At 39.9% G+C, this 22,371-nt stretch overlaps 1 protein-coding gene across 1 annotated transcript in view; it reads left to right on the top strand.

The window, feature by feature from the left end:
- LOC109999178 (contactin-associated protein-like 2) overlaps window positions 1-22,371 on the top strand; it is a 237,167-nt gene that overhangs the window by 84,294 nt on the left and 130,502 nt on the right. The window contains exon 2 of the mRNA XM_065948795.1: window positions 10,330-10,440. Within this exon, the coding sequence (XP_065804867.1) occupies window positions 10,330-10,440 (111 nt within the window). The remainder of the gene's footprint in view (window positions 1-10,329; window positions 10,441-22,371) is intronic.

Raw genomic sequence — 22,371 nt, 5'->3', positions numbered from 1 at the left:
AATTGAATTTTAATGGAACAATCCTCCACTGGATTCTCAACGATGGCACACAAAGAACATATCTAAAGATGTACAGAACAGAAGAATATCATACTTTCATTAGAAAGTGTCTGAACAGAAGAACAGAGGACAGTTATAATACAAAAATGTGTTCAAGTTTTTTCTCTCTTGAGTTGCTGATGCCTTTTGTCTATTGCACTCTTATTTTATAAGACAAACGTTGTATTGCTCAACAGCATTTGTTGTCACTACTATGTTGATCCACCTCTGAACCAGACTGTATAAAAATAATTACACAGCATCCCCAAAAATAAAGCGAAAACATTTGGAGCTCCCCCTACTGACTGGCTGCAGAAAAGGCCTTAAAGATTGCCTCCTCTTACAGATAGGACATGTCAAACTATAACATCTAAGACACGTCAAACAAAAGTCTCAAACAGGATTTCTGTCATTATCATTAGCTCTTATCTGGACATTTGTTTCAGAGCAGCAGTAGGGGGGCCCGGACCCCAGGTTGGGAACCACTGTTCTAGTGAAACAGACCTTTAATTTTAAAGGTCTCATTACTTCCCTTTGATGCTTCCTTGAAAGATTTAATGATTTCCACTAACCTCATTTAGAAAGCAAAATAATTGATGTTGTTTTCTTCTCTAATCATTTTATCTCATTATAGAGTCACTGTGTTTCTTTTCTTTTCTCTTCTCAACATGCTGATCTTTTGAACCCTCCTTGACTCAAAGAATGCGAGTGGAAGTCATTCACAGTCATTGATTGTGTAATGAGCTACTCACTTCGTTAATCAGGTGCTAATTGCATAGAGGTTTCGCGTGTAGATGAAATAAAATCTGTCAAGCAAATTTGCCATGCACTTTCATGTACAGATTTTTTCCTCATGACACCTAGCACGTTTATCATCTGAGCCATTTAAGCTTGCATCATTGTAACTATCGGCTACACGAGATGGATAAAAACTTCATCTAATTCTCTCTGTCTTTAATTTGCTGTTTTTATCTCTGCCTGCTGTCCCTTGCAGTCATTCTTTCTCTCTGTCAATCTGGACCGTTCATTCCTTTTTGCACAATCTCAATACACACACATATACCTGTGCACACATTCAAACACACTACAGTCGCTTTGGAAGGTGGAGTGTATCAGGGAGGGACAGAAGGTTCTGCTTCATGCAGCTCTGAGCAGGACAGTCGTGCTTTAGAGTTCACTGAATCAGGCAGCTGTAACTGATCCGACCTGGCACCAATTGGGCTGATCAAACAGCCAAGCACATTGCCAGAGAGAGACTTAAAAAGCAGAGTGATGAGGTAGTGATGAAGTTGTTGTTTGCTCTAGAGTGAAAGAGAAAAGCCTTATTCACTGATATGCAAGTTTTATTTGAACTCCTTTCTTAATGACAATTACACAGATTTGCATACAACGTTTTAACCAGAGATTTTGGAGGTGATCGCTCACAGCAACTGCTCCAGAGTCTTTCTATCTCACTGTGTTTCATTGATGAAGTGACACTTGTTCAAGTGGTGTTTTGATAGGCTGACATCATGTCAAACCTTTATTTATTCTCCAAAGGACATTGAGGTTTCCCTCATTTCTGATGCCATCAAGGTTACAAACACATTTAAAACAAGGGAAAAAAAACACTGATAATCAATTACTAAAACAATTGAGATCAATTTTATACACTTACAATTCGCAACACAAAGTGGCTAAAAACTAAAAATCCTAAACTCTGCAAGTGAGGGAAGAACTCCAATATTTAGAGTTAGCTGGAGGGTATTTGTGAGCAGGTAATGTTAGGTCAGTTTATTTGTGTTATTTGTGCAAAAATGTATTAGAGAAAACCTTTTCAACAACTTATTCATATTAAATCATCATATTCAGTTTAGTTCTATTGTATTTTCAATATTTGAACATGTTGGTAATATAATGGCCTGACTTTGTGTGTAACGTTCCCATGCTGTTTTTGCCACCACTACAGCCTAACCTTGCAAGATCACAACACAGACTTGAAAAGCTCGAAACACAAATTGAATGTTTTTCTCCATTATAACTAAAAGTGTTCATGCTCGAGAAATCATATAGATTACATGAAAAATTATTCAAGACATTTTACTATATTTCTTGAGAAATCCAGTAAAACAAAATCGGCAGATGAGCTCTGAGAAAAGTTTGCAGGTTGTGTTGATTCATGTTCTGATTGCTAGAACTTGAAACAAATTTACAATCCAAAAACATTGTGAGGATTAACTATAGGACTATATTTATGTGGTAATTAAGAGATAAACATGTACACTACAATTTAGTTATAAATGTAGGAAAACGTCATGCCATGCAACAGCTTATACAAACTGTTGTTTCCCTCCCATTTGAAGCAACACTGCAATTATTGCATGTACACATGACCAAATCTAATTGAATGCAACCTTGGTAATCACATCAGTCAGTAAAACCGGCTCAACAAGGACTAAGTGACCGCAATGGGCCTGTCACTTTTCATTGGCCGTGACTGTAATTTGTAACGTCATGTCTACGTTCAGTGTAATTTGGAAGAACCAGTTTTATCCCTCGAAAACCCTTTTTCTCCTATTTTTTAAATATGTGTGTATCGATCTGCCCAACATTTCTTTCCACAACTGACTCAAAAGCTATCAGAGGAGTCCGACCAGGGGGAATCCTGTCACCACAGACCATCCATAAACTAGCCCAAAGCTCCATGGATTACCAGTGACACTGACAATCAGTCATCTTGAGCAGCTCTTCAATTACCACGATGAATAATAGATGAACTTATTCAGCAGGCCCAGGAGGGGTTTATTGAGCTGGGCAGGCTAACTGAGTGTTAGACTGAGGAGGGTCCATGGCCGGATGACTGGACAAACTGAAATAGTGTTGGCCAATGTTTGGTACAACTGGTACAAACTGACTGCGAGGACTTGATTGAAGAGAGGAAGCCACTGCCTCATGATGACAGGACTTCTGAGAGCTCTCTTTCCACTGAAGTATCATGTAAATCATGTAAATTAGAATGATATTCTACCAGCTGTCACTCTGGTGAAAAGTGGCTTTGAGTGTTCTTTAATGTCTGTCGAAACCAAATGTTTGGTGTGAAATATTAATCCAACATAGCAAAACAACTCACAAAGCACTAACTGAGGGTTGTAATGGTTGGTGTATTTGAATGCAACACAGTTTGAGTGTACGTTTTTTGTCTTCAGGCAGGATTAAATATGGCCAACATTAGTTAACAACGAGGCACAAAATAAGCTTGTCAAGCATTGATGTTGTTTCAGTTTTTCTTGTGTTCGTGAGGCTTACCAGACAGCTCTAGCAAAGAGATGGCATGCCTGAGAGTGTCTTTGGGTAGTTGGAGAGTGGCCGAGGAAAGGCAGAGGATGGGGTGCTTGAAAGAAAAATGAGCCAGACTGAAAGTGTATTGACTAAATGAGCAGCATGAGAAGAATCTATGTTGTTGTTTTATAAAAGATCTCCAAATAAGGAGGATAAAAGTAATATCACATCCTAAAATACACCCTAAAATATAAACCAACAAAGCAGATTTAAAAAAGGTGGATAAACGGGGGGGGAGAAAACGCATACTATTTTTGTGAAAAGATAGAGAATATAATAACAAGGTTGCTCACCCCGAGGCTAAGTTAGAGGGAATCCACGCACACACTCTTTGTACATTTCCAAACAGAGAGAGAGAGATTTGGGGGGGAAGCAACTCATCTTCCTCTCAGAGCTCAGCTGAAAAACAACTCATTTAGAGACCAACAGTGAACCTAAGTCTGAAGATTTCCTTTAAAAAAAGAGCAAGGAAAGACTGTTTTCCTCATAGAAAAGCGTACTTCTTTTTATAAGTGTAATTCAATTTCCCTCTGGGTTACTGTGTGAAAAAAAAAAAAAAACTTGAGTGGGCTTCAACTGTGGTCCAGATGATTGCCATCCCTTCATTCTTCTGTAGTGGCTGCCACATTTGTGAAGAATGACAAGGCTCTCACTTTATCCAGTTTTGTTCATTCTAGGTTTCCATAGAAACTTGGCAGGAAAACTTGATAGAAGAGCTATCTGGTCTCAACATATGCTAATTAGGTGTAATTTGAGGTCTACAACACACAGCCATTTTTGATAGATAGTAGATCACACTAATGCTCATTCGTTTTTTTCTTCTCTGAAATAATCATGATGTTGATGTCACGTCATGTCTATGTTCAGTGTAACTCACCAAATGACATTGTGTGTACTCCTGAGTTTTTAAAACTGTGCTGAATGCATGTCTTTCACCGAAAACTTGTATAATCCAGTGTGATTAACATTTTTTACTCAAGAAGTTGTCTTCTTTGTTTTTTATATATATTACCACATTTCTTGACATGCACCAACATACTTTCCTCAGGGAAACGATGTGGAACCTTGGGCAGTAGAGTGAACATTTCCCATTGGTGTCTGTTTGCATCCTTCTATTCGTGAAAACAGGACCACACTGATACTGTAGAACACACTTTTAAAAAAAAGACATTCTTTATAGATTAAAATTGTAGCACCTGACCTGTTGAAGTGTCCATAATTATCTCATGTCATTCTATGAGTCATGCATATTCTGCGTTTTTTTGTGTGTCGCCAAATGCTCTTGTAGGACCACCATCTGTACTGCCAATTAATGAGGCCTTCTCTGCGCTGCGAAACATCTGTTAACTTGTGTCCTATACCACTTTGTGAAGCCCACCAGGGACCTGCTGTCATGCAATCCCAGGTGTGCAGGACAACACGCATATATCTGCTTTCCAATTAGTGAAGTGCTTGTAAAGTGTTTTCTAAACTCTTCACTGTGACCCTGTGAAAAACTGTTGCCTTAATTCCTGTTTGAAAGCATATTTTTTAAACTGTATCGCAATGGCTTTTAATGGTTTGTTGACCTCCTGTAGATGAAAACCTCTGGTAGACTAATGAAGATTCTCAAACAGAAATAAATGAGATTGATACATTTTACATAAGGCTCTCTACAGCAGCAAACACAATTTAGTGAAAGACCCTCTCTTGCTCCAGTCTGCTCCAGATTGAGCGAAACAGGAATGTGTACCAAATGGTATAGTCCAGTTAGGCTACCGGCCACACCAGAGAGAGGCATGCACAGACGGAGAGTCGCCCACTCACTGGCAGTTTGAAAAGTCAGACTGTATCGCTATGCAGCTGTCGGCACTTTTGACAGCTTCCACAGTGTTCATGACTTGAGTCTAGAAAAAAAAAAAAGCCCTCCAGTCCCCAAACTTCAGTGTTCAGTCTTGTTGTGAGGACAGACTTGACAGCACCACACCACAACTCTCCATAGGTGTTAAAAAAAGAACAGAGTTGTGTGTATTTTTATCGCTGTCTGCTGGGCAGTCTGGTCAAGAACACTGAATATTCTTACTGTCTGACTGACTTCCTGGCCCTATTGTTAAAAATGGCCACCAGGGTTTAAAGTAGTCTGCATCAAAAGTTCCTCCAACTTCATTCTCTCTCCATTTCTAAAATATGAATTATGTAAGGGCTAAGTGCTTCAATCAAATTATTTTACTTTGTATAGCCCAAAACAATACGAAATAGTGATCTCTTAAAACTTAAAATATAGAGCATGTCTACATTATAATCTTATTGAGTTACCAACCATTAATCCACCAATTAGGAAGCAATTGGCGATATTGGTGAGGCAAAACTGAGCAGAACCAGACTCATTGGTAGGCAGCCATCTGTCTTGACTGGATTAATCTGACAAGGTCAGGATTCTTTTTCTCTATGGAAAATGATGCACATGTCCATTGAAGGAGTTTGTCCCTCGCTGTTTTCATGTGTCAGTATGCCTCATCCTGGATCGCAACATTTAGTTTTATGGCTGAAATCTGTGATTTTATGCCAACTGACATTTAGGATGTCATAAATGTCTCCCCTCTAACTGTGTCCAGTTCCCTTCAGCTCCAGAGATGTGGCAGAGATGTGAAGCCCTTTGAACAGGCCAAACCCCGTCTATCCATGGCTCTGGTCCCAAATGGTGGCAGCCGGCTAACACATCTCTTGGTTGCTATTTTTCCACATCCCAGGTTATTTACCTCGCTGGAAACGTCACTAAGAAGGCTTTGGTAGGAAGCCATCTCCCTTCTGCTCCCACCACCTATCTTCTCCCTCACTTGCTTATTTTATTTCACCTTATCTATCTCACTCTTCCAGCCTTCTTACTGCCCATTCATGTTTCTCCTCTCATATCACACCATCATGCGTAAAACTATATCCACCTCTCTCTCTCTCCAGGGAATAGGCTGACATTTGCACTTGGATATTGAAGTCATTTCCTTGTGCTAAAGTTCCTCAACATACAGAACCTTACTTTGCACTTGACACACAGGCAAATATCAGCAGCTGCAATCTCACATTATGACCAAAAGGGCTGCATCCATGAATTTGTTTACCTTTTTCACAAACCAGTGACACTGAGCTGTTCTGCACATGCTTACATGCATCTTTTGTATGGGTTTGTATAAGGGAACATGTGGTGCTTCAATTAATTGTTTCATTGATTTTCTTACATAACCCATTTTAATATTACAGAGGATAAGTATGTGTGCTGCACCAGGTGGCTTTGTGATGCATCAGTGAATTATTGATGGCTTTGATTCTAGATCTCTTTTAAAGATGAACCTGAATCAAAAAGGCGGTCCCCTAGTGGGAAAATTATACAGCATATACCTTTGTGGGGAAGCTGGGCGATGAACTTTCATCATCTCAAAGAAGTAAATCACTTCAGTCTATCTCTTTTGTTGGTAAAGGGGCATTCATTTTAAGATGCTTTAAAATGAGACAACACAATGCCTGATTTATAACCAGTACTTTCAAGCCTGTAGAATAACTGTAATGAAATTTTGAACGTAGGCCTTGAGTTGAAAAAATACATTCGCTGACAGTGGCAGCTGGTCATATAAAATAGACTTCCAAAGCAACAAAAGGCTGAATTGTTCTTCCGCAGCATGTCACAATATGCCCGCTTCAATGCAACAACAATAAATACAGCATGTCACTTCTTTGTCTTCGGTTCTTTATTGTCATCTGTCATCAAGACCAGACCACACAGATTAGAAATATCCAGAAAATGTTTTGTTGATATGGCCATAATTAAAATTCAGTTCAAAGGAGCTTGAGCGCTTGTAAACCTGCTTCAATGAAACTTTGCATTATATACAGTGATACTTGTGGAAATTTCCAGTTGGAATGAAAAAGCCTCTTAGTGCATTTATTGATAACTGTAAATTGTCTCCAAAAAGCTGCTAAGCAATTCAGTTGAGCGTGTTTGAATTACTGAGCTCCTGACCTCTTCTTTAATGTCAGATACATCAAAGTTACAATCCAGCTTTTATATAGCTGTATTCAAACTGCACGCTCAGTTCAAACATTTTATGAAGTCCTTTACTGAATTTTAGGTGAAACTGTTAAATGTCACTGGCTAGAAATAAGTTTCATTTTTCATGGCGTAAAAGTAAATTAGCTCTATTTGTCACTGCTCTACATATGATTTCAATCAGCATGCAACAAATCTATGCCCTAAAGTGCAATTTACCACAGAGAGGCCTGTAGAAATATAATTTGAATATTAGAAATGTGCTGCACATTGCAAAGAGATAATGTGGAGACTCAGACAGAAGCAGCACGGACGAGTGTGAAAGAGTGATGAGCATGATTTTTAACTGGGGTTTTTCCTCTTTCTTGGGTTGCGCATCTTTCCCCTAATGAGCTCCTCTTGTCTCGGGAACTCCAATACTCCCTCTACAGTCCTCTTCTGCTTCGCTGTGGGAGCGTTTCGTTTGGATTGGGAATGTTTAACCCCATCTCCCATCCCTCATGCCAGGGAAATTACGACCAATGTCAGACCAGATACAGCGCTAACCACCCGCCTGGTGTCAAGACAATGGCCAGAGTGTCGTGCCTGCACAATTGGATGACAACTCATCTTCAAGAGATGAAGGGTAGAGAAACCCTGTATTTCACAGTGTATATCATGTTTTTCCTAGGTACTGTTACAAGCTACACACAGCCCCACAGCTAAATGCTATCCTTGCGCCTAACGCGAAGGCCAGTAAGCCCGTAACTTAATGCCTCTCCTTACATGTTGCATAAACGTGAGTGTGTGTATCCTGCTTTACCTGAATGTGTGTGCAACTGTCCTGTCTGTTTGAGGGGTGCGTGTAGGTGACTCACCTCAAAGAACCTCGTACGTGCCGCGACCAGCTCACTCAAACAGCCCGATCCACGGAGCCACTTGGGGAACGATCTCCTCCGCCAGCCCTCTCTTTCATATCAGTTTAGTTCATGTGTAAAAAGCAGCCGTGAAGTGTTGAAACAAAAACAAACGTTACTTCAGATTCAGTCTCTCAGGTGTCTGCGTCCTCGTGTCTTCCTCGCGGCGTCTCTTCGACTCGAAACCAATTCCCACCGGCTCCTCCGCAGGTGCTGCTGATAAAGATTACAGAGACAGAGCCACCACACACCACACCCCCACCTCAGGTGTGTCATCAGTACTGACCCTGCTTCTCCTCCTACCAACCACGCCTACCGCTAAAGACACTGAAGTGAATCCTCATAACGCATTATCATAACAGTACTGTAAACCTGTGAGTGCACCTAATGCATGCTAATGGAGTTTCCTACAACACCAGTGCAAGGTCAATGTGCCTGCAACCTTATTACTTTGTGCGTATGTGTGATTGGGGAGTTTGTGTGTCAGTGTGTGTATATCCCCTCAAACCAGGCAATGGTGTAAAATATGGACCTTGCCTATATGGGAGGAGGCGGCAGAACATTTTCTCTTCACACATTTTTGCACAAACATACTGTACATTATCTGGCTTTGATGATGTCATTTTTTTCTCTGGGTGTCCACACTGTGACATAAGGCAAAAAAGTCAACAGACCAACAAAGTAACACAGCTTCACCCACAGTGAGTGAACTGCACGTGTGCACAGAGGCACAAACAATACTCTTCCTTCTAAATCTGACTCTACCCAACTCACACACACATTCACTCACATGCTGGGGTATGACAGAGAGCTATTGACTGCCTCTACCTGGCCTGACAGACCATTCACAATTTCTCCCTGCGTGAAACCTAATGTGCTGAGAGAACTGAGAGGGCTTGTGTGTGTGTGTGTGTGTGTGTGTGTGTGTGTGTGTGTGTGTGTGTGTTTGTGTCAGGAAAATGTATTGCTTTATTTCTGCCAGGTGATTTTTGCTGCTTTTGAGTGTCTCAAACACTTACTGCCATAGTCACTTTTTTTGAGTGCAAGAAAACTGAGTTTACACTGAAGTCAGGTTGGCCAGCGTTGGTATTTTGATCGTTTTCTTTGACTGGTTTAAGACGTTGGTCCATTGGAAGTTGTATTTAGACCCACATCTGCATGACTTTATTAATGGGTAATGGAGGGTGGCCATTGTTAAGTTGTTGTATTTACATTACAATTTTAATTATAACTTCTTTTTAACCTTCATTCGTCAAAAATCCTCCCCTGGCTTCTTCTGTATGAATGAAGCCTAAAATGCATGATCCTCGGAGCTTTTTCTTTTTTTCAAGATCATTTTTTTTGGTGGGCTTTTTAATGTATCTTGTCGAGGCCGAAGTGCTTGTCATGGTGTAGTCGAAGCTCGATCCAATAGCAACTAGACTTGGTTGAGGATCGTGAAGATGTTTCACCTCGCCGCCAAAAAGTGACCTTCAGTTCATAAAACAGATTCAGATCCAGAACTGAAGAAGCCTTTCACAGGCGAGGCGAAACGTCTTTAAGAACCTTCAACCAAGTCCAGTTGCCTTTGGATCAAGCTTAGAATTTACCAAGACCAGGATTACTGACAATTTACACAGAGACGTTATCATGCTGTATGTTTTAGGATGTACCTTAAGGTTGCGAATTCTAGGCTGACTTACTCTCCCTCAACCTCAATTTATACATGTTTCCTCTCCTGTGAGCGACTATCTTGTAGAAACCGTGTAAAAATGACTATATTTAAAGCTGAGAGTACTTGAATCCAATGTCGGAGATGTTAAGTGTTTTTTACTCACGTATTGACATTCAATATACTTGTGGTTTAGAAGTACTGTGAACTATTTGAACTACTCCACTGAACTAGTTAGATAAGTGTATGTTGAGCATTCATGTTCTATTTTATCGTAAAATACGCTGACATTACCTTTTTTCTTTCCCTCCTCCGTCTTCATTTCCAATTTTCTCTCCCTCTTTTTGACTATTTTCCCTGATCCTGTCTTATTTTGTCTTTCTTTCTTCTGCCTCCCCTCTCCACAGAGAAGTGTGATGAAGCTCTGGCCTCTCCTCTTCCTCACACAGCCTTCACCAGCTCGTCCGTCTTCTCCAACGGATACGCACCTGGGTATGCCAAGCTCAACAGGAGAGGAGGTAAGCGAAACATGCAAAGACGTACACCTCAAAAGCCTTCTTATGAGTGAACACATGAATGACAGAACAAAGAGGAAAGTAAATATTTAATTGAGGCATATGTACTTACATCCTTATGGATGATTTTAAAGATTACACAAGCCCTCAGAGAGTCACACACAGCTGCTCTCCTCTTCCTCCTCTTTCTCTTTATACTCTCTCTTTCCTTTTACCTTTTCTATTCATCCCCACTTTCTTTCTTTCTCTGTCTCCCTCCCTCAGCTCCACTCATTATCTCAGTGACTCATACTAGAGCTCATTTCCACATCAGTCCACAGCAGGGAGAGAGAGATAGGGCCAGACAATTACACCCCTCTATGTTTACACAATTAATAATTCAATTGTTACCATCTAATATAGTCACACTATAGCTGAGACGACAGCCCTCAGAGCTGACAAATAACGAAAAGGTTATCTTGCTGTGCTTACCAATAGAATTATTACTGAGAGAGAGGACAGGACTGTTCATCCTTAAACAAAGCCACACACACACAAGATAAACTATATATAGCTTTCTTTTATTCAGTCTCCTCAAGGATGGCGGTCCACATGTAAAGAATTAAAAATGGTTAAAGCATATAACAAATTTTACTTTGACATTGATTTATCTTTGTAGGTTTACTGCACAACAACAACACAGTTAAAAATGCAAATAAACAAGTTCTAAATATGTCACTTAATCATGCGTCTTATTTCTGAAAAAAACCTCGATACTCAACTTTAACAAAGTCAGCATTTAAGAACTTCAATATAGTACTCTCTTCTCAAAAGATTGTCATTCATTCATTCAAGAAAATCATTTCAATTAGTGTCTACTAAAAGTGTGAATTTGTTCCCCCTCGTAAGCAGCCTCTATCACCTAAAGGAAAAAATACCTAGATGTATACCCAGACTAAATGACTTGGGGAGGTAGAGTGTGTTGTATTCATTTATTCAACTGTTCCCTATAGTTATGTTACAAATACAAATTTTGAGGGTTTCAGTGCTATGTTTGAAGACAAAATAATTCATATTTTTGTAGTGGGAGGTGTGATTATCAGATGGTTATTCGAAAAATATTTACAAGGTAACATATGTTATTCTTTAAGTGCTCTGCTGTGAAATCCCAACAGAGATCAGGTCGGGAAAACATCCTTTGGGATTATTTGTGACTCCAACAGAAGTGTGCTTTTTGGACTTCTTTTGTTTGGGGATGAATAAGTGTATTTGAACTCCAGGCTGTTACACTGTAAAATATGGAAAAGAAGAAAGGGTTGAATACTAATACAGGGCATCGGAGCGAAGGGCTCACACTCAACACACACACACATTCACGGAGTCTTCCATGCCCACGCAGTCATATTATAAGGAGGGGTCCCTCCAAGCAGCAACATTTGGCAGTCAAATGTAACATCAGTAAGCCAATCTCCCAGAGCAGTGAAGCAGGGGAGGTGCAAAATCAATGGGACACAGCGATCATATTAGGCTGTGTGTAAATGCTGGCCCCTGGTACAAACCCTGTGTACCTCTGACTACTGACACGTCCACTGTTCTACATCCATATACATGTGTGTAAACCTAATTGTGCGTTTAATTTGGCTAAAAGTTTGTCAAATAGTCTTTCCTTGAAAGTTCATTTAAGAAGAGAGAGAGAGCTGAAGGGCAAATGTGCTGCAATGGCACAAAAAAAAAAATCATTTCGGAGAAACGAGCTGCAAATTGAGAATCAATGTGAATCCAAAAAGAGATACAAAAGTTCAAAAGAACTGCGAAAACTTAAATATGGTGCAAACAATGCACTATCACAGGGAGAAAAAAAAAGGCCTGCAAAGCCAATCTCTCAGAGATTGAAAATACTTATATGATGCGTTCAAAAACGTACAGACTCAGAAAATAAATGCAAGAGAAAAGCAGTGCATGTCATCATGACAGATGATCTCCAGGTTGGAGAGAGTGAGAGAGAATGACGTCACACAATAATCACACAAAAATAACCCTGCTTTTGGTGAAACTTGACACAAATTTGTTGAGATGGTTTCCGCGAGACAGAAGTTATGCTAAATGATTGATGAGATTTAGCATAACTTTTCTGGGTCTGTTCATATTTCTCTTTACTTTGTCCATGTGTTTGCTGTTGATGCATTTGGTTGGCAGCCTGTTTTCTTTTGAAACACAATTCCTTGTATCTTTTTTGGACATTTGTATGGGTTTTTGATGTTGCATGGTTTTGAATTTGCAACCCATTCTGCCTCTGGGTTTTGAAGACAGCATGGAAAGCAAAGACTCGGACACTTTGTCTCTGGGCCTCCTGCACTTCTCTGCATCAGTCCGCTAATATCTCACTCTCAATGTGCTATTCACTCTTGTTGTCTTTCACATTTCTGTGCCTCCTGTGCTCTCTATTTTGGTCTTCTTTCTTCATCATCAACTCAATCTCATCCCTTTTCTCTTTCCTTTTCATTTCAATGGTCCTGATTGTCTCACAGTCACTCTTCTCTCACTACGTTTCTATTTCACATGTTAAAAGAACAATTTTCAAAACAAATTAGGGTTACTGCATGTTAAATGTGGTGGCTATGTTCCTCCAAGCGGGAAGCTCAGGTTTAAATCCGGGCTGTGGCTTCTTTTCCGCATGTCGTTCCCCACTCTCTTTCTCCTGATTTCTGACTCTATCCACTGTCCTATCTCTAAAACTAAAGGCATAAAAAGCCCCATAATAAATGTTTATGTTTAAAACCCTGCACCATTCAATGAGTTGGACAGAGATAAGAATTAATTAATTGTAGAGACGGTTCTTTTCTTTAAATACAAAAGCTTTCATGTCTTAACCACCTGCAATCACTGTGTCAACAACACAGATGACTGCTCCATTTTTAACATACAAAATAGTGACAGCCCGATGCTAAATGTGTTATATATAGTTATTGTATATAGTGGAAGGCCCCTCAGTGACATATTTTAAAGGAGAAATATACCATACTAGAATTATCATGATACTTTGACACTTCTTAGCAGCCACTGGAGTGTTTGGCCATGAAGACAGAATCATGTGTAGAGAAGGCTTGGAAAGCTCTGCTCTAACTTTTTAACAAAAGAGTGATGAGCTCCAAATAGGTTTTTTCAGCTGTCACATAGAAAGCACCTGAGCTGTGATCTGCAGCTCACACGGGTCTGTGTTCCGTCAGTTGAAGACACATGGCCTGTGGATACAGGTGAAAATAGAAGAGGCATGGAGAGGGTGGAGGCAAAAGAGAGAGAGGAGGTGGGAGAGGAGTGGAAGACACGGAGAGGGTAAAAAGAGTGTTGGATCACACCGGGAACAGACCGACGAGAAGGAACACTGAGCTGTGATTGGAAACAACTGATGAGTCATGTACTGTCAATTAATTTAAAGCCTGTTGTAAATACAGAATTTATTCTAAGTTTTAGTCTTTGATGTGAAAGCTTAAGTGATGACAAAAAAAAGCAGATCCGATTTCAATATGGATGCATGAACTACCTCTGCCAACAAGAAAATCACACTTTGAGTGTTTTTATTTAGCTGTCATTCTTGGAAAACTTGTCAGAAATGATTTGTGCACACAGAACAATGATGAATACCTTTGTGAAGAAAGAAGGCAAGGGATTGGTGAAATGTGTGTGTGTGTTTCACGTATACTGTACATGTGAGCGTGTGCGTTGTTTCAAATATGTAGCCACTAATCTTATCTTCATATTCCATTTTCTTTTCTCCTCGTCCCTTCTCTCTCGTCTCTTTCGGCCCTCGATCACGTCCTTGTCTTCTCCCGCTCTCCCTCTCGATCTTATTTTCTTACACCCTCAGTCCCATTCTCCATTTTCTCGGCTTGTCCCCTTTTTCTTTTCTTCCCAGACCTCATTATCCATTTTTCCTCTCTCGCATTCTCAGTCTGACGCATACTGTACTTTTCCCAAGTTTTAAAAAGTTTAAAAAGTTTGCCTGTAACCCTTTCTTTTCGAACACAGGATGTCACAGAACTGCAGTACAACTCTTCTCCGACTTCCTGCACAATTAGTCACATCCGTCCTCTCCTTTCATGCATTTCTTTCACTTTCTGTCATCTGGCAAAAAAAAAAGTTCTTTGATATACAGTACATAGCTGTTCCACTCATCCATTGTTAATGGCGGTCCGCTCCTAATTAAATCACTCAGTCTCCCTCTGCTCCCTTTGCTCCATGACAGATAGATGACATAGCAGAGGGCTAATCAGCTGTTTTCTCTCCATGTCATTTTTTCTGGCGACCTTTCATCTTAACAAAGACGTCTCATTTTCTCTACATGTGATTTTCAGACTATGAGAAACACATTCTCACATGGTCTCTCGGGTGCATAAAGGAATGTGTTAAAAACGCTAATGTGCTGAGAGAAATGTTATTATCTAAACCCACTCACCCACACATGTTCCCACACTGTTAGTAAGACATTCTTCTCGTTATGTTCTTTGCTTTGACACTGTCACTTTTGTTTGTGTGTCACGCCTGTCGCCAGCTTCTCACCACTTGTCCAAAAAACACTCTGTGCCTTCATTACTTGCTCAAAACTCTGATATTCCCATTGTGTTTGAACTATTTTTCCTTGTTTTTTGTCTCTCACACACACTTGTCCCACAGTCCCTAATTTTTGCTTGTCTTGCCCACATTTTCTTTCTGCTGTGTCTACTCTATTCCTGTCGTCTGAGAGTAACTATCAGTACTGTAAAAGCCATTACCCAGTCAAGCTGTTCTATTGAATCACATATTTTTCATTTCCCTGCTGTGCTGCAACAGATAAAACCTCATATTGCATCACAAACATACACAGATGTTTACTCTCCAGTCTTACGTTTTTTTTTTACTTTCTTTATATTCTACATACATCCTGCACTGTATGTATTTATGTTTCCACGCTCACACCCCAAGGAGCTATGGACAGCCCTGTGACATGTCCAATAAGTTGAGCTCTGATCATCTGTATCTGAGAAAAACAACAAAGAGGCCGTGAGTCGACTTCACAGCCCAGTTAGAGACGAGCAGAGCAGAGGGAAAAAACGGTGCTTGGATTTGCTGAAGCAGTGGAAGACTGTTTGATTCAAGTTCAAAGCCACCAAAAGGGAGCTTTTATATATCTTTGCTTGCGATCCGGTTAAATAGCAGCTGTCTGAGGGCGTCTTCCTCAGCATGAATTAAGATGTGATACAAGAAAAATATCCACACATTGCAGAAGGTGACAGTTTCAAAAGACAACCATTTTTGGGAAGGGTTTCTAGAGGCACTCCAAGGTTTAATTTTCTCTCCTTTGAGTTCCCTCTGTCTTTCCTTAGTCAGCACTTTTCTGCTGATATATCTCTCTGTGACTTGCACAATCCCAGGATCACTTTTTTGTGACAACTTTTTTTTTTTAATGTAAAAATGGACTAGCATAGTGAGTATAATCCATACCCTTATAACATTGTTTCCAAGATTAGAGAAGCAGAGTTAAAAAATCAGGCAAGGCAATCTCTTACAGTTTCACCTCGTTTGCTAATGTTAGCAATGTTAGCTTGGACCATTGTGAAGCAGCAGGGTTAGAGAAGATCAGCATGTTCTAGTTGACTTAAGATTTTTTTATAAAGACACATTATAGTAGCATATCTTTAGTCAACTAGAACTGGCTGATCTTCTCTCCCCTGCTGCATCACAATGGTCAAAGCTAGCAGGTCACAGGTGGCTGGAGCTGATCCCAGCTGTCATTGGTCGAGAGGCATGGTACACCCGGGACTAGTCGTCAGTCCGGGTAACCTAACAAGCATTAATTTGGACTTTGGGAGAAAGCCGGAGCACCCGTAGAGAACCCATAAATGCACAGGGAGAACATGCAAACTCAACATAGAAAGGCTCCAGTGCCAGACCCTAGATGTCCAATTATAATCAAACATTTAACAAAGCTGCATGGATGATGGTAAATATATTTACATACACACTTAAAAATACACATACATTAAATATGTATTGGCCCACAATCAGCACTGGTATCTGTACAATGCTACTACAACACATACTTCTAGATGTGCTTCCTGTGCTACAATGCAGTGTTATCTGTCTCATCACAGACAGCTCAGACCTTGTTTTGCTGGTCTGGAGAAACTGCCAGCCACCTTTTTTGGCCTTGGTCAGCCTCTTTTATCTCAGAAAGAACCTGTCTTTGTAAATTCCTTTGAACCAGCATTCACCTGTGAAGGGCAACCACACAAGGACAATTTCCCAGAGGCAGCTTTGAGGTAGCAGATTAATCTGATTTCAAACATGTGGGGAAAATAAATGCCAGCATCAATGTGGTCACAGAAACGTGTCTGAATTCAAATGCATTAAAAGGATGTACTGTAGTGAAACCATACAAGCTACAGTTCTCGACAAAAAGATTTAAAAAAGTTGCAGAATGGGCTGATAATGCTGCTCAGGTATCATCAATACAAGTGAATTTCCCCAGTGTGAAAAAATCTGATTGGATTTTTAATGGTCATGAAAAGATTTCCGATCTGTTTAACTGTAGCTCTTATGAACTAATCAGTTATTTTGTAGCAATTTTTATGTGTTCAGTCAATTAAACGAAAGAAACTCATGAAGCAGAGTTGCCTCTTTAAAAGGCTTTTGCTGCCGACCAACAGTAAAAACTTTAAAGTTTTCAATTAGGGTCTGACTCTCACTCCCTTATGTTTGCTGGGAAGTGACAAACATTACAAAATGTGAAACTCTTTTACAAAGCTTGAGACAAATTTCCATTTTGTAAAACATTTTTACATTTAATAAAACACAATTACATAATCAAAACACTTTTACCAGTCCGGATTTTTTTTTTTAAATCAATCAAATCTTGCCAGAAAAGGAATGTACCAAACGCCACAAGTGACCCGGAAGTGATTTAGTGAGCGGTCAATTTGTGTGTTTTGGCGGAAAGACCCTAAGTGACTAAATTATGTTTTGTCTGATTAGTGGAAACCACTACACAGTTTATTTTTCTCCCTTGTGCAAGGGACATTTACACAACAGAACTTCTGTGACCCTGATGAAGATAATTTGACATCATATGAAGAGAAACAGGCAAAGCTAACTTCTTACCCTTTGTTCTCTTTATAAAAAATACATAACAATTGAAGAATTGTTTTTTCTTTTCAACCTGAATGCTCCAACAATTCTCCTGCACTCTACCTGCTTAACTTGTGCACCCTAAGGGGCTGGCTACACGACAAAATCTACAGGACCAATTCCTTTTTACCGACCCAGGCACCAAACATTTACAAAGTTAAAACAGTAAATATCTTGTTCTTTTTCGAAGATTCTAAAAATGTAACGGAATGATAAGTTAGCTAGAAAACATTTCAGCACCATCCTTTTCAAGAAGGGCCCGACCCAAAAGGGATTTTTTGGGCCGATACCATTATCGATATTAGGAAGGGAAAAAAATCTGAAACAAATACAGTGTTTCCCACACATAGACAATACTTGGGCGGGCCACCCAGGTAGATTTATGGCCGCCCGAGTATATTTCCAACCTGTTTTTATTTATTTTTTCATTCATTTAAAACATTGCTGAGAGCGGGGGAGAGATAGCTAGGAGTTTTGCTGCACCGAGCCACGCGTGCGCCTGCACTCACTCGCGCGCTCGTGTCTCTGTGCAGCAAAACTCCTATCTCGACTCCTGCGAGGAGACGGGAGAGACAGGAAACAAAAGAACGAAAGCACATCAGCTTCAGAGAAAGAGAGAGAAGGTCCGCTGTCTGCACCCCTCTTGTAAATGCACCTTGCGCCAATCAGAACTGAAGCTTCTCGTGGCTTCGTTTTAAAAATGTTAATATACAGCTGCTTGCTGCTGGTGCTGTGCTGAACTCCTATACATAACGGAACATCAAGTGGAACTTTTCAAAACGCGAGGCATACGTCCTGGTGTTTGTGTCTGTGTGCGTGCGTGCGTGTGTGGATAAATTGAACAGATTAAAGTTGTTTGTTGCAAATAAACGACGATCGTCTGTGAAACGAGAACGGAAACTCTGCAATGAAGAATTCCACAAAATGCAGCAAAGAAAGCAACACATTAAGGACTTCCATCAGTTTCAATATAGAAAAAAAACTAGGTGGCAATGCTCCTTTACTGTCAGCCTGTCTAGCTTTTATGCTACATTCTCTCTTTTCTTCTTGGCTTGTACTTAATCCAAAAGCTTTGTCCTGAGCTCCATCTCCTGATCTTTCTCTCTGTGTTACTCGCCTTTCTCCCTTTCTTTTGTATCTTCCACAAAGGGGCTTGCTTTGCCCTTCTCTGCTCCCCTGTCCTCTCCCCTATCCTCCTCCTGCTCCACTTTTTCTCCCCAAACATCTGTGTGTGTGACAGGTGAGAGAACAATGACATTCCTCTGGCACTCCTCACCCCTCCCCATTTTCCCTTCCAATTTCTTTCCTCCTTTTTCCGTCGCCGATAGTCCTGTTCGCTCTGTCTCGCCCTCTCAACTCCTGTTTCTCCTCCACCTGTCTCCTCTATCTTATCCACTTTATTCTGTCAAACTCTTCTAGTTTTCCTCCTCTCTCTCTGGCTTTCACCTTTCACTGCACCTCTATTCTTTTTTAATATATCACCCCCCCCCCTCCATAACATCTGTCAAGCCGCCCCTCCTACTCTCTCACCTCTCATCTGTTCTTCCTCTCCAGTCCTCTCCCCTCCTCTCTAATCTAAGACAGCAGTTGGCCGTCTCACTTTTTGCTTCCACACACCCTTTATTTGTGTTTTTTGTTCCTCTTCTGACACCAGACATCAGCTATTTGGCTACAGCTCTTCTTAGTTCATCCTCTCCTAAATGCTTGCTATCACTTCACACATCTTTTGAACCCCTTACGTCTATGGACTGTTCAATCTATTTTTCTTTCCCTTGTTCACATCTGTTACTTCTGGTCACCCCATATACCTAACATGCTTTACTCTCTATCCTCTTCAACCCCAGTCCACCTGTCCTTTAATTCACCCCTTTAAGAAAAAACATCAATCACAAAGTTGATCCTGGCTTGACTTTAGAAGCAAGAAGTTGTGAAATCCTCTGACAAGGTGTTTTGAACTTAGCTGTTGGACTCAAAAAAGACTCAACCAGACTAAGTTGTGAGTCATTTTTGCCACATTTATTGTAACTGTAATATATATATATATATATATATATATATATAACATTTTATCTTCTCATTTTATTTTAGATCAAAACCTGCGGCCAAACAGTTTCAGTAAAAGAACCAAAACCAGAAATAACACTGAAAAGATTTAGAGATGCAGGTTGGAAGGTCATGAAGGAATTATGGGCAATTTAAATATTAGCAGGACCCAGCAGAAACCACATTAAGGTACAGGTACAAATATGACTGATCAGGAATAAATGACAAGTATGGAGCATGAAAAAAGGTTCAGCCAGAAAGGCTGAGGGGATTATGATGGAGGGATGGTGAATGGGAAATCTGGCAAATACATATTATGTGATTGCAGCATACAAATTTAGAGTCTTGTATTTTCTTGGCATGGAATGTTCAGTGTTTCTTCTATCTTACACCCAACACCAATGCGTAGAAGGTGTTCACTCTGTCCAAACTAAAGCACTATAGTATGGAAGCGATTAGCGATCAGAATTCAAATGATAAAGCTAATTTGAAAATTAAAATCCATTAACAGAAATGCTTTTTAATTTTAAGAATATGAGTGTATTCTTTGAGTCAAAAATAAAATGATGACTAATTTATCTAATTTGCATTTTAGTTTTCTGACGTCTGACGTCACTTTCCTGCGCCGTCCACTTAGCCATATTATTTTCGAGTTGGTTTGAATTATGATCACTTTTTAGCACGGCAAGTTTGAAAACGAAAAGCCAAAGACCTTTTCGTTTTCATTTAAATGATGTCATACAATATGCATACATAGAGAGTAAAAGTATAATGCAAACTGGATGACTGAATATTCATTTTAAATATAGGTCAAATAATGCACCTATATTCTGAAAGTTAAAACGTGTTTCTGTTACTGTATTTTCATTTTAAAATGAGCTTTTTCATTTGAATTATGATACAAATTTAGCGGGGCATTTTTTGAAATTGAAAAAGCAAATGTCATTATCTTCTTCATTTTAATTTAGTCAAAGAATGTGCATTTTTTTGAAGTTGAAGACTAAAATTCAAATAAGATAAATTAGTCATCATTTTATTTTGAGTCAAAGAATAGACTCATATTCTGAAAATTAAAAAGCAATTTTGTTAATGCATTAATAGCTTTATCATTTCAATTCTGATCAGTAATCGCTTCCATACGATGGAGAAGACAGAATTAGCAATACAAACCTTGATTCCCGGCAGGCAGTTACAACAAATTAAGGCCTTTAACAATGTATCAAAAATTGCTGACTACTTGCTTTAGGATTCTCAGTGATCGTCAGTAGAGGTATGTGTTTTGTAATAACCTGAGCGGTTGACCTAATTTGACCAAGAGTCATTTACATCATTGGTCCAGTTGCTATTTGGATAAATAATACATTTGAATAAAGAAACTGCATCATACATTTTGGGTCAACTTTGAAAAAAAAGGCATTGATATTTCAAAGCAGTGTCAAAGCCAGCACAAACTCAATGAAAAAAACAACAATATGGCTAGCTTTGATTTCGTTTCACTCCATGCCAATAAAGAAGTAGGGTACGGAAACACCAAGGGGTTTGAATCCTTGAGAGGTCCTGAGATTTCTTGGGTTCAAATATTAGACAAGCTTTTAAAATGTCATCGCCGCTCAAAATTTATGACAAATAGTGTTGTGTTGGGTGCTGTGAAAGAGGATAGAAATCCAAAGATCAGGATGTGGAGCATGGAGCATGGAGAAGAGTATGTCTGCTTCCCATTCTCACCAGGGTTCTGGCCTCATCTATCACCTCTTTTACCATAACAACATTGCTCCCTTTTTGTCCCTTTTTTTTCTTCCCATCCACATGCTATTTCATCTCGGGGCCCCCCCCGGTATCAGAGCCATGTAATTCCCTTTCATCGCTCCCTCTTCTCCCCAGCTCATCCATCTTTCTTACCCTTACTCATTTCCATTCCTCTGCTTTCTTCTCGTTTCTTGTCACCCCCTCTTCTCAAATCTTCTTGTCACTCTTTCTGACACACTATCTTCAGATCTTGTTCCGAGCTTTGCACTGCCTCTGTCATTGCCCGCTTGGCTTGCTTTCTTAATCTTTATATCGACTGTCTCTTTACTTATCACCATCAGCTCGTCCTTCCCTTTCCAGATTCCTCACCCTCCCGCTCCTCCGTCCTCCTTATGCTCCTTCTTTTTGATAGTGTTTTATCCCGCCAAGGGAATGGCTTTGCTGCAACGTATTTCTGAGGTATTGACATTTCAACTGATATGGGCCTTGTTATCTGTCAAGGCAGGGGCTGGAGTGTAATGGCTCTGTAATTGGATAAGATATCGGATTTTGTCGGGGGTGAGGGATACATTGCAAACTGCCTCACCCTCTATTTTTTTTATATGACCAACATCTCTCATGAGTCCTCCACAATGCTTCGTACCCTTCTTTCCTTCTTGTGCTTTCTTCATCTTGTTATCTTCTCTTACCTTGCCCCATAGTTTCTGCTTTCCCCCTCTTTCATTTTCAAATAAATCCATCTCCTCAACTTCTTCTTTCAACCCCTGCACTTTCTTATCTGTATTTGTGTCCTTTTGCAAATAATCCATCACATAGAAATCAAAGGTAGATGGCCGCGACATGGCTTGTTGGAAGTCCATCCACCACCCACTCTTCTTGATAATGATTTCAAACTCACATTCTGTCACAGGCTCGGCTGTTTGCTGCCCTGATACATCTTCAGTGATGGCTTGTGTTTGTGTGCATGCATATTTTTCATGCACTCTAATGCACACTGTGTTCATT

This window comes from Labrus bergylta, chromosome 20 (genome assembly GCF_963930695.1).
Source record: "Labrus bergylta chromosome 20, fLabBer1.1, whole genome shotgun sequence".
NCBI classification, from domain to species: domain Eukaryota; kingdom Metazoa; phylum Chordata; class Actinopteri; order Labriformes; family Labridae; genus Labrus; species Labrus bergylta.
This window is presented reverse-complemented; position numbering and strand designations above follow the sequence as displayed.